Source organism: Pseudochaenichthys georgianus, chromosome 15 (assembly GCF_902827115.2).
Source record: "Pseudochaenichthys georgianus chromosome 15, fPseGeo1.2, whole genome shotgun sequence".
NCBI lineage: Eukaryota > Metazoa > Chordata > Actinopteri > Perciformes > Channichthyidae > Pseudochaenichthys > Pseudochaenichthys georgianus.
In genome coordinates this window covers 1,993,808-2,007,769 of record NC_047517.1, presented here as the reverse complement: position 1 = coordinate 2,007,769, position 13,962 = coordinate 1,993,808, and the positions used below count along the sequence as shown (strand labels likewise).

The 13,962-nt window shown below is 42.6% G+C and overlaps 1 protein-coding gene across 4 annotated transcripts in view; it reads right to left on the bottom strand.

The window, feature by feature from the left end:
* Nucleotides 1–5,881: 5,881 nt before the first annotated feature.
* The window catches only part of hspa12a (heat shock protein 12A), a 29,494-nt gene continuing 21,413 nt past the window's right edge, over nucleotides 5,882–13,962 (bottom strand). For all 4 annotated transcript variants that reach the window (XM_034100975.2, XM_034100976.2, XM_034100977.2 and 1 more), the window contains 2 exons: nucleotides 13,379–13,482; nucleotides 5,882–8,484 (listed from right to left, as the gene is read on the bottom strand). In XM_034100975.2, the coding sequence (XP_033956866.1) occupies nucleotides 7,853–8,484; nucleotides 13,379–13,482 (736 nt within the window). In that variant the 3' untranslated portion in view covers nucleotides 5,882–7,852. The remainder of the gene's footprint in view (nucleotides 8,485–13,378; nucleotides 13,483–13,962) is intronic.

Below are 13,962 nucleotides of genomic sequence, written 5' to 3'. Positions count from 1 at the left end.
GAAGCTTTAACAAGCACAGAGTGTCAAGCCCCCTGTTATCGTCCCATGATTTCATTGGTTAGTCATGTAGCTCTGAACCCTGCCATTAACTGGAAGAGAGCACACATGTGGGAGGGCAGCCGAGCCGGGGACTAAAGTGCCACTTGGAGAGTTTGGGTCCCTCCAGATTGCCGTAGCAACTATTCTACTTCATAGCTATTTGAGGGAAACCAACCACACCTATTCAACCCTCTCACCCTGTCTCCACCCCCCCTTCCCCTACCCCCCCCCCCCCCCCCACACACACACACACACACACACACACACACACACACACACACACACACACACACACACACACACACACACACACACACACACACACACACACACACCACCAAGCTAAAAACAACCTTGCCCTGTAAAGGGTTGAGTGGCTCTCTACTGCCACTTCTGTAAGAATAATACACTCACAGCGTAAATGTATTCTGGTTACTGAATAAGTGCCTGTGTTTAGTTTCATATTCACCTGGGTGAATCACTGGTGGGGGAGTTTTCGGGGAACTAAATGAAAAATCCTGTGTTTCTTGGTAAAGTGTTTCTATATGGAAGCTTTTGTAAGCTTGATAACACAATAGAAACTACTAAGGGAAAGTGTATTTTTCCCCGAAGCTTTGCAGTTGAGTCACAAATGTACCGGCACCTTATATGGTAACCTCTCGTAATGTCCTGCTCAACACTGTCGAATTGAACAACTATATAGGTAGAAATAAACAGAGGACCAGATAACCTGTAATGCTACACCTCAGTCTTACTAACACACTGCTAGCCACCACTAGCCTACTAATGCTAGATGCTATCTCTGTAAAAAAAAGATCAAAGCGGTGACTGCTAATTTACAAAGAGGCAAAATCATTAAAATGATGTTTTCAATCTGTTGTGATGTTGAACAGATCAGTTAACAATGCGGTCATTTGTTTTCCAAAAGGGAAAACATTTCCAAAATGGCTGCCAAATGAACATCAAAGAAGATCTCCTAAAATGTAATAATGAGTTAAAAAAGAAGAAGTAAAATAGATGGGTTAGACCCGTATAAAGCCAGTGCTAAGACTTTTATTATAAAACAAATTAGTAATGGACTCTTTTCCTGCTCACCTGACTCCACTTGGTGGCAGTGTTGCTTCACAAGACTTCTCATAACACAGCCCAGTTTTTCTCTCAGGGACCGAAGTGAACATGTAATATTGTGTGTAAACCCAGCATTAATTATGACCATCTCAACAAAAGTGGACCGCCATCTTTACTACATTTACATGTAGCAATAAACTTCCTCCGAGGTCATGGTTTCAGTCATTATATTATATAGTTTCGGAACCTGTAGAGAACACATTCTGCATTTGGTGAAGTACATACATTTCATCCTGTAGGTTTATCCAATGTTTGAATTATAATCCTACTACAAACTCAGAAGAAATTAGCAGAATAAAGACTACCAAAAGAATGTTCTTTGAAATACACATACTTTATTGGTGACAGTCTGACAGTGATTACATGGCATTGATCTAAAGACACCCATTACAGTAATGGGTGTCTTTTGATTAAATGTTTTTTTTTAAATTGCAAGAGAAGAAGACATTTCAGTAAGTGAAGATAAATGCATCATCAATAAAGGAAATAAAGAACAAAGCGTACATTGTGTTGTGTTTCAGAGTGGCTGAGATGATCCTAACTAAAGCTCAATCATTCTAGCAGTAACATTTTCTGAATTATAGTGTATTTTAAATAGTATTAAGCAGATGCCTTACATGATGCAAGCTGGCTAGGCTGCAAACTCAGATTACATCCCGAACCACTCAGATTGACCAATCCAACAACTGACATCTCAGCCGAAGTGTCACGTGCCGCTGAGAGCAGAAGGCTAATGTCCACTAAACATGTCTTCATATAATGTTATCATAGTTTTAATTTTAAAGCTGCTATATATCAGAATCCTGTGCATTATACTCAAGGTTTCACACATAACATTGTAATTATCTACTCAAAGAATCAATAAAACGTGGTGTTATTATAACCTTCTGGTTCATATCCATCCTTTGTGAGTAGAGAGTTGTGTAGAGGAATAAAAGCTTATGAGATTAGTTCAGATCAGTAAAGTATGTGAGTACTGTCAGTTCAGAGCATTAGCTCAGAAAACAGTAGCAGCAGAGTATTATACACAGCACAGCCACGCTCCAACCTGTGACAGGGCTGATAAGCACTCAAGTTATTATAGAAATCACTACAATCATCATCATCATCATCATCATCTTCATCACAGTGCCGAACCTTGATTTTGTGTATTAGTAATAGCCAACAACTTATTGTTGGAAGCTTGTTGCTGTTTAGTCATTCCTATACGACACATGCGATACGTGCATGCAGAAAGAAAGCCGGACAGCATCCCGAGCGACTTTGTACATTGAAAATGAAAAGCGAGACAAGCTTTGATTCACAGTTAAAATGGGAAACTTGTCTTTAAGATCGTACTATTTGGAAACCAATATCCCAGAAACACTAAAGATCAAAATGACTTATAAACCTGCTGGTTAATGACTGAAACATTAGTAGGTCTTTTTCTCGAGCAAAACCGAAGAAACATCCACAGGTTTATTCTTCTTCCACTTTTTATCACGGTGATACTTTGCCTCTTTACGGGATGTTTTGTTTCTAGCTCCAAGCTAATAAGCTAGCTTAGAGACTTGTGCAAGTCTTGTGAACACCTGTCTCTTGAGTTGTGTGAGGATGTGGTGACGCTCATGGTCAGGTACACACAACAAAGTCAAAGTCATAAACTGGAAGTGTCCAACTGTAACACAGCAGGAAGAAGGTGCAGCGTTCTGTACAGAATACATGTAACTACGAAAGCTAACGCTAACGTAGCTACTCTGATGTTTAGCCTACTGTGACTTTCACACATGAATTTGCAGTTGCAGTAGCAGACTTTTTTGACAATGGTGACCTAAATTGAGGAACCTATAATATAAGCTGTTGTAGTTTCCGTGTATTGAATTAATCAAATTGATGAAACACCAATAGAGCATTTTCCATGAATAAACCTAGCAACAACCATGATGTCACTACATCACCAGGCTTCATCTTTCTACCAATGCAGGAAAGGAACTTCCATCCTGTGAAGTGTTAGGGTGAATGTTGAACATTTAGGCAAAGTCCTTTCACAGATTTACAATCAGTGCGATGCCCAGTGATTACATCTGAAGTCACATATAGTATATAAAGCTGAGTGATGAATGGATGCTGATGGGATGCAGTTTATGCACTGATGGGGTGAGTCAATCTTGACATCACAATTATTATACTAGGCACTCTTTTACTTAAGACTTTAATAAGTACATCTTTCATGATCATCTGGAAATGTGGCTCTTCACTGGATTATTGCTGACTATGCTTCAGTCTTTAACAAAGAAAACAATTTCTAAATGAAATGGCTTAATTGTATTTCTTCAAAGAATATGTAATAATTATGATCCTACAGTTCAGCGGGTGAGATGTAAAGGGGACCGGACACAGACTCTGCTACCATTTCAAGACTGAAATGCTTTAAGGACGGAGGTATTCAAGTTTTTTTTGTGTTTGCGAAAAAAAGCACACATCCACTCTCACTTTAAACAGAGCATCCAACCTGCTGCGCCTCATGCTGTGGAGAAAAACAATTTGAGATGTGAAAGCACACACACACACACACACACACACACACACACACACACACACACACACACACACACACACACACACACACACACACACACACACACACACACACACACACACACACACACACACGGTTCTAAAGCTGCAGAATAAACGCTAAAAATCTGTACAATATTTAAATACTGTATTTACACAGAAATAAACACACTTCATTTCTTGTATCAGCTGGCCTGCATCTTTGTGCAGAACAATAATCTAATAGTCAGAAGCATAAACAAATAAAGGCAACAGTTATGCGCATTGATGGCTGTACTTGCTATTCAGATTGAGCTTGCAGCACATTTCACATTCTAGGATTCAGATTTGACTGTGGATCATGTTAATGGAACATACTGGTGGTTTTGCATGATTTTGCTGATTGGCTAAATTCAGATAAACTAAGCATTGCCAGTGATTGTCAAAAGTAAGCCATAAGATTTACATTGACTTCCCATGTCATACCAGGCCGGGTTTTTACCTTTACAGTACATATGGTGATACTTCAGTGCAGACAAATGGTTCTGGTCTCTCAATTAGCAAAAGACATACTGATATGTTCTCCTAATGTTGCTGTAAAAACAACAAAGCTGTAGATGTTTATCTGTTAAATAACCAATATATACACAAAGGCTATCTGTAAACAAATGTTAAGCAAATACACAAATCAGAATTAACGCTAATGTTGCTTCAATTCTCCTGGATGTGAATTCTAACCCGTCTGGCTTCTGTTTTAACAGCTTGTTTTGCTGCCCATGAATTGCCAATAAGCCCTATGGTTGGTCCCTTCTTCATCTAGGGACGATTTGTTTCATACAGTCATACAGAGCTCTTTATATGAACACGCTAAATAAGCTAATGGTTCAGCCTGATGTTTTTGTCGAGGGTTTATATACTTTAGTGAACCTGCTTACAGCACTACCATAAAGTGAATCCATCTCCTTTTCTGCAATACACAGGAATGAGAGGGAAAGGTAAAACAAAACAGTATGCTTTGGAAAACACTGGCAGCACTGTGACATGTGACATTTACTCTGTGTCAAAAGAGCTGAATCATGCAAAACCATGATGACATGTTATTCGTTTACAGATATACATTGATCTGCTGTAATCTGAAGCAAAGAAGATGCAATCTGAATGTGTATCCACTATAGGCGCATTCACACCGCAGTACTTTTCCCACAAAGGTTCATGAGAACTCTTTAGTTCTCATGAACAGATCGCGTTCACACACCGGAATAAGTTCCTGGGGAAGGATTAGGCAAATGAAGCCGCTGACGTCCCCGGAGTTTGGGACAGGCTTCAGTAGAAGCTGCTGGGACTCCCAGCAGCTTCTACTGAAGCCTTCCGAGTAAATCGCCAGAACGCCGACACCTCCTCATCACTCCGCCGCTCCCATGTTTTATTTTGTGTTGCCATAAATTAGTCTCTCTGCGTTTGTGGGCTGGGCTAATGCTAATGCTAATAATGCTAATGCGAGGATAATAAAATGGCGGCTTGACAAAACTTTTTCGGAGTTTTACGGGGCGTGGTTTGCAATCCGCCCAGCCAATCAGACATAGGAAACCTTTTTCTCCCACTAAAGTACCTGCTCTCTAGCAGGGACGGAAAAGGGGGTAAAAAAGCTTCTGATTAACTAATTTTAGTTCCGGTGTAGGTACCTGTGTTCAGGGTGTCACTACCCGATCCGTCCCCCTGCCCGATCGGTACTGCGCATGTGCGAGATGGTCCGCCATATTGGACAACTCCGGACGGCAACCCAAGATGGACACTTGACACAGTGGCTTTTAGCAAAGCTCAAAAAGAAAACTCGAGAAAGATGAGTTATTGTTATTACAACGTGACTTCACTATTATTTAACAACTCTTTTTATTGGGTTCTTTTATTTGGGGTTAAGTACATTGTCAGAATAAGTGAGAAATGGATTTAACTTCTGTTAGACAGCTATCATACTGAATACATATTTACTGTGAATGTATGCAAAAAAGTATGGCATATGGCTGTCTAACAGAAGTTAAATTCATTTCTCACTTATTCTGACAATGTACTTAACCCCAAATAAAAGAACCCAATAAAAAGAGTTGTTAAATAATAGTGAAGTCACGTTGTAATAACAATAACTCATCTCTCTCGGTTTTTCTTTTTGAGCTTTGCTAAAAGCCACTGTGTCAACTGTCCATCTGGTGTTGCCGTCCGGACTTCCGGACCATCTCGCACATGCGCAGTACCGATCGGGCAGGGGGACGGATCGGGTAGTGACACCGGGTACCAGATGTGTTCGGGTGTATTTCCGTCGCATCCGTCATCTCCGTTATATTGTACGGCAACTCAAGAGGGCCATCACGGTCAAATTCCGAACATTTAAACATAGCCGACACTTCATTCTTTACTTTGTCCGTTATTATATGTAGAAGATTATACTTTTTCTCCGTCATGTTGTTTCCATAGCAACAACTTCAAACAGGCATAGCCTACACTTCATTCTTTACTTTGTCCGTTATTATATGTAGAAGATATTACTTTTTTCTCCATGTTGTTTCCATAGCAACAATTTCAAACAATAACAACTAACCGCTAGCGTAGACTTTGCACACGTTTGTCACAAACATTTTCACACGCTAGGAGTACTTCCATTCGCTTCGTCTTGATCTGTAGATGTGATTTGATGTGTCGTGTGTCCCCCAACTCCTCTCCAAAGTTCAGATATTTAATAAAATACTCAGGGGAGTTTCCTGAATTTTCATGCCCAAAGCCAAGCACTAGGCCCTGGGTAAATTAAGAGGCTGATCTCGGGCACTTATGTCCACTTTCCCTGGTGGTAGAAACTCAAGCCAGACATTCCTGGAATCGTCTCAGAGAGTAGATGATCAGTGGGGCCTTGTTTTTACTGAATGATGTGTTTTTTTATGGGGAATTCAAATATGAGCTTATCTTTAGGATTTTCGGAGACTTTGCACACGTTTTCACAAACATTTTCACGCTATGAGTATGGGAGTACTTCCATTCGCTTCGTCTTGATCTGTAGATGTAATTTGATGTGTCGTGTGTCTCCCAACTCCTCTCCAAAGTTCAGATACTATATACTAATAAAACATGAAACATAATGACAAAATAACAACCTGAAAGATATGTATTCTATCTACACATTTCGTAATTATCTAATCTAGTGGCCTTATAAAAGTGTTGGCTAAAGTAACGCAGAATATATATATTTTTGAATTGTAAATAATTAGAAACATTATTTATGTGCACAAGTACATGGGACCCCACCATAGCACCCCACACATAACAAGCTGTCCCGAGTTCCTCCGGCTGCAGTTCCGCAGACGGCCGGTGTGTGGCAGCAGAGCGCTGGGAGCAGAGTATATGACGGATATGACGGATGCGACGGAAATACACCCGAACACATCTGGTACCCCGAACACATCTGGTACCGACACCGGCTCTTTTTGGTGTGAGCGCGACATTTTGGAACTATATCGGAACTAAAGTGGGAAAAGTACTGCAGTGTGAACGCGGCTTATGATAGTGTAGAATATTATACCGTATGTTGTGTTTTTCTGGGGTTGTATAGAGCGATGATTTCAAAAGCTGTCCTGTTACACGTTATGTCTGAGAGGTGATACGCCTTTATCTTCCTTGTGAGGAGCTCTTCAACCTGATTCATCACAGAGCAGCCTCAGCATGGGGTACACAGGTACGTATGTTATGAGTGTGTGCACACCATAAGGCTCCTCAGCTCACACACTGCACTCTCTTTTCTTTCTGGTTGTAACATGAATTCTACTGCTGAAGGCCTGCCCGCGTTAAAGGTAAACTTTAACACTTTTATTCAAACCATCTACCAACCACACTTAACCTCTGAGTGACGCAGCCTTGAGATTCACTGACCTTTCCATCACTGGCCTTGTGTGTGTGTGTGTGTGTGTGTGTGTGTGTGTGTGTGTGTGTGTGTGTGTGTGTGTGTGTGTGTGTGTGTGTGTGTGTGTGTGTGTGTGTGTGTGTGTGTGTGTGTGTGTGTGTGTGTGTGTGTGTGTGTGTGTGTGTGTGTGTGTGTGTGTGTGTGTGTGTGTGTGTGTGTATTTGAACAGATCCTAAATATTTGGGAACATGAGCTCTCGTTCCCTTCTTAATGGCTTAGGAAGTCAATGCTAGCTTTGACGGTGCGTCCGGTGGACACGTCCACGGCCATGGCCCGGATCTCTGTGTCTCCAAACTGCATGAGCGTTTGGATCTCGCGGCGCGGCGCCGTGCTCTCTGTTCCGCTCACATCCAGACGAAGTGTCCCACACTTCCTTACGCCGGGCTCGCTGATGAAGCCCACCTTCTCCTTCTCGGAGCAGTAGACGTGGATGACGATGACCTGCTGGGAGGGCTTGGCGGGGGTGTAGCTCCTCTTCACCAGCTCTCCCAGTGCCACCGACTGGTCGGCGGCGATGAAGGTGTCGAGGACGTCGGTGCACCAGCGCGTGCCGTCCTTCACCAGCAGCTTCTCTGGAGGGTGCTTGCCCTCCACGAAGCGGTTGAGGACGCCTACCCCGTATGTGAGGGGGGAGCGGCGCACTTTGATGATGCTGGGGTCCAGGCCGAACAGCACGGCCCCTTTCAGAATGGTGAGGCCCACGTCATGGGGGATGATGATGCGACTGCGGCCCTGCAGCATGTCCTGGACAGCCTGCTGCAGCAGGAGGGACTCAGCAAAGCCCCCCACCAGGAACAGGAACTTAATGTCACTCACCTCCGGCTTCTCAAACAGCTCCGCTGGAGGAGGAGACAGAAACTCAATGAGGGAAACAACTAACTGTTACAGCAAGGAACACATGTGCCATCAGCCACTACTGGTTGAAGTTTATGTGCAACATTTACTGTGGGATATTTATACTGTCTTTTCAATTAGCTTATTTGTTCAAATGGATCTCCGATTTTCTCTACCGACATTATAGCTGTGTGTCAGCTGACCACAGATCAGATCCTGAAAAGCATGTTGTCACCACCGCTGTGTAACAGGATAAGTAGGTGTATGACACAGAGTGAACAAACTTCGCCTATGGATCCTATTATTAGAGATGATCTGACAGTGCAGAGAAAGAGGCACACAGTGGGATTATAGAGCAGTTTGTAAACAATCTGACATTTGAGCCATATTCCCCTTCATTTGTTGGTGATTTGCAGCTGAAATGTCACCAATGATCCCTCATTACCAAACCGCCTAAGGCTTGGATTTTACTCTCTTGCTTGTCTGCTTGTTCTCCTTATGGTGCATTTAGCATCGTAAACATATTAACATGTGTAGCGTGTGCACGTACATCCTGCTTCATGTCTGTCACACTCCTATTCTACATAACATAACAGACACATTTTAATTAGGGATGCACGATAATTATCGGTCCGATATTAGGAATTATGACGTCATCCCGATAAACCCGATACAAGTATTAATAGCCCCGATAATATACAATATATTTTTTGGTTAAAAAAAAAGAAAGAGATCCTGCGGTGTGGGTGGATTGGGATGAGGGGCGCTTGTTTTTCTCTCGGCTCCTCCCGTTTTGCCAGAACTGTGGAATTAGTGGTTTAGGAAGAGGGGAGTTCTTCACAAATCCAGCGCTCCCTAACTCATGCCTGGCTGTGACGTAAATGGTGTGCGGCCGTGAAGCCAGGACAGTAAACAAACATGTCGTCAGTGGTATGGGATTATTTCAAAGTTTCAGAGTTGGAAAGTTCGCTTGCTATTTGTAACAAATGTAATGCAGAAGTTCCACGAGGAGGGAAAAAGGCAACGAGCTACAATACTTCGAACCTGATCAGTCACCTGAAACATCGCCATGGCTACGATGGTGTGTTAACAGCGTACGAAGACGCCTGCGCTGCTAAACTAGCGGCAAATCCAAAGCCAGCTGCAAAGGCACCGGGGCTTTTACCTATCGACGAGGCTTTTGAGAAAGGCAAGAAGTTTGCCAGTTTTGCAACTCAAGGCATATGCTCGAACCGGAGCTGCCTGGACGCTGCAATCATGTTGCGCGCACTATCCGTGCTGAGTGTGCTGACTTTTCGTACAATGTCCCACTGTCTGGCTTCCTGCATAAAGTCAAGTGCTCGGCGAAATGTCGCTCCTCTGTTTTCATTGAAACAGCTCCTTATATCCGTTAGCGCAGCTAGCTAGCACAAGATGCTAACAACAGCAATACACGTAAGGTATGCCTCGCTCGCTCGTGCCACACATACACACACCCTCCCGGTCCTCCCGATGGCCAGTCGGTGCCTGCCGGTGAGCGTGGAAGTGTGGTCTGCCACAAGCGGGCGGCAGGAGCGGGGCTGTCAGCATCAGCTTGTAGATGGTATTTTAAACTCGATGCGCTCTGAAACTACGGGGCGGCCGAGGACAAAAAATACACATGCGTTAATCGCGTTAAAATAATTAGTGGCGTTAATTTGTTTTTGACTTGACAGCCCTAATAATTATTATTTATTTTTTTTTTAAATACCAAACAGATCCTGCATTTTAGCCATGCCTCATTTTGCTCTATTTGCTCTTTCCAGCCCTGTTTTTGCAGGGGGCTGATTCTGTGAGCTGCAGCGGACCACGCCCCCCTGCAGGAGAGGGGAGTTGCCAGTTACTTTGGCATTAGGGCAGGGATATCTAGATACTTCCCAAGGTTTGACATAATGAATTGTGCTACTTTTAAAGCAAGCAACGATGTTTTCAAATCTGTAATCAAAAAGCTCCTCAAAAACGCTATCGAAGCAGTTCCTGCCGTTGCTACGTTAGTTCAAACACAGGGATGCAAACTCATCAGGTATGAAAAAGGTTACAAGGACCCGAGCCCCCGACCCCACGGAATATCGGCTTTAAAATGAGGAATAACAGAGGATTTCAGCAGTCAGAACAACTAAAGCAGCAGGTAATAATAACAGAAACGCCAAAGAGTCACATCTAATAGAAATATATAAAAGCATTTATTTTAATTGTGTAGCAGTCAGTTTATAATTTTGGCTGTTGAGCATTTTGAAAATGTATTTTCATGCCTCTGTGCAAGGCTTACGGCCCGTCTACACTACAGGCATCAAAAAATCTTGAAGCTGAGCGTGTCTGAAGCTTGGCGATTTTTTGCGAGCAACGCGACCAACAACCAATCACATGAATTTCCCGCCCCCGACATACAAAGCAATAGCAATGTTAAAACGAAGTAAACTGGATATAAACTCCCCAAACAGGCGAAAACCTACCAATTCCACCCACTGTCTCTGCCACCTCCCTCCATGCCTGGTTCCTCTGGTTTGTATCCCGGTAAATAGTTCTGGTCGTAAAGAACCGGGTGATTTGCTACCGTAATTTCTCGTTTGGAATATGAGGAAATGAACTGCGGTCTGGCTCTCCCAGCTTGCACGCGGTTTGATTGGCTAGCGCTTGTACTGGCGGGATTTGCATAAACGGGATTTGATTGGCTGATGCCAGCTTCGAAAGCATCGGGAGCATCAAAAGTTGAACATTGCTCAACTTTTGATGCTCACGATGCTTGCAAAGCCATGCTCCGCTCCCCACAATGCAGTTCGGCGAAGATTCAAAATCTTCTACGTCACCCCATTCAAGTGAATGGGCGAAGCTTTGAAAGCATTTTTCGATGCCTGTAGTGTAGACGGGCCGTTAGTCTTTCTATCTGTATGGCCTCCACTACATGTATTTAATACCTTTAGTTACTTTACAGATGTGGATGAATGATGTGAAATATAATCAAGTGTTGAATCAGACTTTAGTTCCACCTGGAGTAAATCCACAAGCTACCCTGCAGTCTACAAAGTACTTCAGACTAGCTGCACCTTTACCAGCTTTGAGAACACTTTAATGATCAATCATTATAAAACATATATATTATTCTGAAATGGACCAATCTGCACAACGACTACTTTTACTGTCGCTACTTTCACTATATTTTGATGAGAATACTTTTCTACTTTTACTTCAGTAATATTGTGAATGCAGGACTTTTACTGTAACAAAGTATTCCTACACTCTGGTACTTCTACTTTTACTCAAGTACAAGATCTGAGTACTTCTACTTTTACTCAAGTACAAGATCTGAGTACTTCTACTTTTACTCAAGTACAAGATCTGAGTACTTCTACTTTTACTCAAGTACAAGATCTGAGTATTTCTACTTTTAATTAAGTACAAGATCTGAGTACTTCTACTTTTAATCAAGTACAATATCTGAGTACTTCTACTTTTACTCAAGTACAATATCTATACTTATACCACCTCTGTTTATAGCCTATAAAAAAACTATTAGAAAACGAAGGCTAAAGCTAACGTTAGCAGATAGTGACAATGTATGCTAGCTAGCTAGCTCAACGATAATATTGCGACAGAAAGACTTTTCAGCACATCACGCTCTGCGCTCCGACAGGGAGCTCTGCTCTGAACACCTGAACAGCCCGTTCTAACAGCTGTTCACCAGCGGTCCAGTCTGTGCCACAGTGACTCCGGACCACACAGTTAATATTAACGAACAAGGTAATGTAGCTGCTGAAGCTAGACCCTCGTCGCGGAGCAGCAGAGCCTTATTGTACATCCATGAGCAGAGCCGACAGGCAGGAAGACTCGAGCACACAGCTCGCGCTTCATTATAATATATAAAAAAAGAACACCTTGCGTGTCATGGTGGCACATAACAGCTCGCGGCCGCAGATTTTATTGCAGATCTACATGAATCACACAAACGACCTATTTTGGATTCAAAACGGCGAATTTCGCCGAAAAGTGACAAGTTTGCATCCCTGCAAACAGTAACAACGGACTATTTCTCTTAGCGGATGCATGTCAATTTAAATCAATAAAATCATTTTCTAATTCCATAAAAGCATTTTAATTAATATTGGGAGTCATGTCGTTACTTTGTCGAGAATGTGGCCATGTAATAAGCGGGATAATGTGCACATTGCATAATGTGCCTTCATGCCGATCTAGATCCCTCCGCCTCGCGTCGGGCTCCTGATCTGCCTGTCGGTGTTCTTTTCCCCATAATGACCGCGTCGCTGCACATTATCCCTTACATGTGATTATATAGAGTCATTATTCATTTGTTTTAAAGCAGGAGGCGCAAACGCTTGCCTCGGGAGGGAGAAAAAGAGCCACAGCGGAGAATAAACAGAAGGGCAACCATGGCAACCATGCAAGGGAAGTCTTCTTCGCTGCTTTTGTGGCAGACTACAGCGCCACCTACAGGCCTGGCATATGTACTACAGCGTCTCCAGCTCTTTCGAGCAGCAATGGCCGGCCGTGGCCCAACCTCTCATTCTCCTGATAGGTGGAGAATTGACCAATAGCCGTAGCGCCATTTTACTGACGTCAGTAAAGTGTTCAAATCTGGATCAGTCTGTATCAGATCCGTTGCAGTCCCGTTTTTAGAGATTTGGGTACGGAGGAAAAGAGAGAGGGTTGTGTTTTCTGACACTGGGTGAGTTCCCTGACACACCGGGGACACATATTCATGTATACAAGACGTACAAAAGTGCATTCTGCATGATGGGTCCCCTTTAAGAGTGAAGACACTATGAATACCAGCTTTATATGTGGAAATCCTATTAATCAAAGCATGACATACAGTTTGTTTGACCACAATAGTGTGTTTGTGTGTGTGTGTTGAGTGCAGCTTACTGAGATGTTGGATGATGTGGTCTATGGTGGGCTTGAACAGGGAGTTCATGGCGTCTGGATTCATCCTCAGCATCCCCTGAGACGACCATTTGACAAAATCCACACTGAGAGAGGAAGTGACAGTATATGAATAAATATATGAGCGAAATCTGCAGATAGGGCTCTATTAAAATGATAATGACAACATATTTAAAATAACAATATGTACCAATAAGGCAAATGTTTTGCATAGTTGTATATGAAAATAAAAATATGATAACATAGTTTTCACTTACAAGCTGCTTAGAATCTTAACATAATCTTTTTAAATGATAGCCCAATGTTCATATCTAAACTGACACTATACCACCAAGATATCAACAATGCTTTCTCACGATGGCTCAGTATCTGACATCTCTAATGATAATGTGCACTGTTCATTTTTCATTGTGAGATATTTGAACGATGATGTGTGTGTCCAATAATAAATCTATAGTGTCCGTCTGCTGTGATCCCATGTGTGTGATTCCTGTACAGTATGTGCATTAGGTTGTGTGTTCCACAATTGAAGTTGGCACTTCCTGTTAGACATCATAGGAGCCTGG